Here is a 3825-nt window from a genome sequence, read left to right on the forward strand (position 1 = left end):
GAAGATTTGGTGCACAGACCTGCAATATGACGTCTCCTACGACGAACGTCAATCTGTCTTCATTTTTCAAGACAAGCCATAATTCATGCAAGTCAGAATTAATGCTAGAGATTTCTTCTATCTGCATAAACTTCCGCTCACGGAATTCATCCGATATGTTGCCTTTGCATAATAAACACCGGTTGCACCAGTGTGGGTGTGTAGTGCTGCTTACACTATTCTTCTTAAATACGCCGCTATTGCTGCCATTCATGTACTTTTCATGATAGCCAACATTTCAGCCCCGCGTGTAATGCAGCTTGCGGTCACTTAACGTGTATGGATTGATAATGTAAAACTTCAGACACCCATTGTTAACACGTCTTGACTGTCGTACAGTCTGACATTAATGACAACTGAGAACAGTCTGACAAGCAACAATCGTAAAGGACTATTAAAAATCGCACAATGTGCGCCCGGCTTAAGATGGAGCCTGAAAAGGATGAACACATTCTTCTGTCTATAGTAGCTTTAACTCCCATTTTTTAAAGTAGGTGCATACTTTATGTGCTATAAAAATATGTAGGATGGAGAGCTAATAGCTTTTGTCAGGCATGTTCACTCTAAACTGTATCTAATATTTGATTATTAGCATCCATATTTGATTTGCTGGTGTGTGCTTTAATGCAGAAGTAGGCTCCTGTCACCACTCCAAACAGGCCTAGAGTCAGACCCACTCCACAGAACGCTGATGGGCCAATACCGGGCAGGACAGCTTCTACATCTGTACAACAGAAACACAGCGACATGGCTGTTATTAGTGCAATATTTGGGAAATGCTGGTATTATATTACTTTGTCAACGTTTCCTTAATTATCTGAAAATAACTTCACCCCATATTTTGGTTTGAGGCTGCTGGAGGGCTTTGTGGTTCACAGTGCAGCTGTAAGTTTCTCCTTCCAATGGAATGATCTTCAGCATGGAGAAGAGGTTATAGGTGCCATCACTACTGGGGCGATACTGGCTCAAAGTTATATTCTCTGTCACGTTCACATTGTTCTTAGACCAAGAGACTCTCACAGGTGGAGGGAAGAATCCAGTCACATGACAGATGAGGGTGTTTTCTACACTCACAACCACATCATCTCTAGGATAGATGGAAGTTTGAGGCGGGTCTGTGAACACAGGGAAATATATTGACACTGATTTGCATTTTAAATCTCTCCGTTACATATTACATTGAATTTGCCTTCAGCTTCCACAGATTAACTTAATGCGTACCTTATGAATTAAGAAACGAAAACACAATACTTTAAGTTATGTTGTATGCGTGTCCCTTACCCGTTTGTTCTGCTTGGTGTACGTAATTATTAGTAAATAAGGCTAGGAAGTCTTTGCATATTTTTGTACTATAAACACAAGGCTCAAAATCTGTTGGAAATCGAAATGACACAGAATCTGCAAACTCTGGAATTGCTACTACTGCTTTGTTTTTGTTGAAGTTGTAGTAGTATATTTCCTCTCCATCAAGACCATACATATCCTCTCTCTCTGTATCAGAGCATCCAACAAGGTGGTGACCCTTGTGTACTAAAAACAGAACAATATAAACAAAAACATAAAATGTTTCAGCTATTTACAGACCGTAATAAAGAGAATTGTATAATTCAAAACTGAAATAGGATTATAAAACACAGTATCCCTCTTAATGCATGTTTTGTACTCTGAAATAAACTTACTTTTACTCTCGGTGGATAAAACTGCAGTGATGGCGAGAAAGAACATATGCAGCTCCATTTTCATTAATGGTGTACAGAACAATTACTTAAGCAGCAAACATAAACAGCAGTTAAAGAGAGGAGGTGCTGATCCCTCCCCATTACACTGCCATGCCTGATTGGCCAGTTAACTTTTAACTTTTTAAACTGCTTAACAGTTAACAATTTGGCAATGACCTCCCCTCAGTCTGCTTCAGTGTGGATACTTAGAGTTGAGGAAAATGTTTTTAGCAAAGCTTCTAGGTTCATTCATCATACTGATCACAGGGACAGGTAAAAACAAATGTATTATTTTAATTTAGATTAGTTTCAATTATTGTTAATACTGTTCTTGTTATTATTTATAAAGCATTTGTGTGTGTGTGTGTGTATATAAATGTGTGTTATGAAAACATTTTGTAAGAAAGATGTTCAGTTATAATGATGATATTGTGTTGTTGTTTTTCACGTCTCTATACTATATCAGTGCACCTATATTTCCCGTGATCTTAGTGACGTGGAACTCATTATTTCAACTTCCTTTAATAAAGCTGTACAAATGCAATTCAACAGCACTCTTGGAAAGTATGTAGGGTTTACTGAGATTGGAATGAAATGTGCACGCTTGTCGAACAATAAACAAATCTTGTCACATTTAAGCAATATGGTACACAAATGCAAACATTATGGAGAAATTGGTTACCCAGCCATTGTTAATAAATTGGGTAAGTGGCAAAAACCTCTTGTCTTAGGTTCCCTGTTTAACAGCAACTGCTTGTAAATTTAAAGAGGTTTAGCTGTTTCAATATTATATTTAAGGTCTTCGTCTTCTTTCTCACTTATTTCTAGAATGCATGTTATGGCTGTTATAAGATTGTCATGTACAGTAGTACTGAGATGAATTTCTACTCTTATTTGTTCAGTGCAACCCAAGATCAAGCTTAGGCCAGTGAAACAGAATGGCAGCAGCTCTCCTGCTGCATTGGTGTGCAGTGCATACGACTTCTACCCTGAACAGATCAAAGTTTCCTGGCTGAGAGACGGTAAAGAGATGACCACTGATGTGGCGTCCATCGAGGAGCTGGCTAATGGGGACTGGTACTACCAGATTCACTCCCACCTTGAATATACACCCAAATCTGGAGAGAAGATCTCCTGTATGGTGGAGCATGGTAGCTTCAATAAACCTATGATCATCGACTGGGGTAAAAGTGTCTAATTTTTTAAATAATTTCTGCCAGTCTTAGTAAAGTAAAATTAGTAAAATTCAATAAGATATGCAAGCAAACTGAACTGACATTACACACTTTTAAATTTTACGGTAATAAAATGATGTGTGCACTACACAGATGCCTCTATCTCGGAGTCTGACGGGAATAAAATCTCTATTGGAGCCTCTGGTCTGGTGCTGGACATCACAGCAGCTGCTGGACTCATGTACTACAAGAAAAAATCAGCAGACTGATACATTTAGTATATTCCTAATATGACAATTAATTCCTCTTTTATTTTGATGGGGAGGATTTTGGGTTCACATCAGCAAAATCGTATGGAACTTTCTGTTAAGTGAGCATTATTGTATTTTTTCTCTTTTAATTAGCACAGGAGAATCATATGTTTATCACATTCTATCCTAAGACTTGAAAAATTCAGTTTTTTGGGAGAAATACGACTTTAAATGTACATGTTCGACAATGCAGACATGATTCATGAACACAGCTATAAAAATTTTTGATTACAACTACATTGCTTTATGTGTTGCTTATTACCAGTGTTGGTGATCTGAGATAATTAATAAATATAGATAAATAATGATAAATAAATATTATAAATAATTGCCTAGAAGGCTGTGTAACCATTCTGTGATATTCATGTTTGTTTAAAAGACTGAAACAATTAAAGTAACTATTAAGGTTAAGACAGTGATAGAACATATAACAGTGCCATCACAATGGTTTTATGACTAGAAACACTTTAAAGGCACAATATATAAGTTTTCGCCGCAGCTGCTGTGCGTGGTGGCAGCACGCCACAATTGTAGCCGCTAATAAAATACCAATGTTGCCTTTCAACTGTGAAGCTGTTTTAT

General features: G+C 37.3%; 2 protein-coding genes across 2 annotated transcripts; one reads left to right on the forward strand and one right to left on the reverse strand.

Moving 5' to 3' along the window:
* Window positions 1-602: 602 nt before the first annotated feature.
* LOC107719895 (HLA class II histocompatibility antigen, DP alpha 1 chain-like) lies at window positions 603-1776 on the reverse strand. Its single transcript, XM_016527438.1, has 3 exons — window positions 1719-1776; window positions 873-1154; window positions 603-763 (listed from the first exon to the last, which is right to left on the reverse strand). The coding sequence occupies exons 1-3, from the start codon at window positions 1774-1776 to the stop codon at window positions 603-605; spliced, it is 501 nt and encodes a 166-aa protein (XP_016382924.1).
* Window positions 1777-2217: 441 nt separating this feature from the next.
* LOC107719896 (H-2 class II histocompatibility antigen, A-K beta chain-like) lies at window positions 2218-3201 on the forward strand (the record flags this gene model as incomplete). Its single annotated transcript, XM_016527439.1, has 3 exons — window positions 2218-2461; window positions 2660-2941; window positions 3086-3201. Coding segments are annotated over 3 exons (642 nt in total), but the record flags the coding sequence as incomplete, so codon positions are not given.
* Window positions 3202-3825: the final 624 nt, after the last annotated feature.

This window comes from Sinocyclocheilus rhinocerous, unplaced genomic scaffold, assembly GCF_001515625.1.
Source record: "Sinocyclocheilus rhinocerous isolate Xijiao unplaced genomic scaffold, SAMN03320098_v1.1 scaffold3498, whole genome shotgun sequence".
In the NCBI taxonomy this organism is placed as follows: domain Eukaryota; kingdom Metazoa; phylum Chordata; class Actinopteri; order Cypriniformes; family Cyprinidae; genus Sinocyclocheilus; species Sinocyclocheilus rhinocerous.

Coding starts and splice junctions, on each gene's coding strand:
- LOC107719895 (XM_016527438.1), bottom strand. CDS start 1,776: ATGGAGCTGCATATGTTCTTTCTCGCCATCACTGCAGTTTTATCCACC. Junction 1,155..1,718: donor TTTATCCACCGAGAGTAAAA/GTAAGTTTATTT, acceptor CTGTGTTCACAG/ACCCGCCTCAAACTTCCATC. Junction 764..872: donor GCCTCAAACCAAAATATGGG/GTGAAGTTATTT, acceptor TCTGTTGTACAG/ATGTAGAAGCTGTCCTGCCC.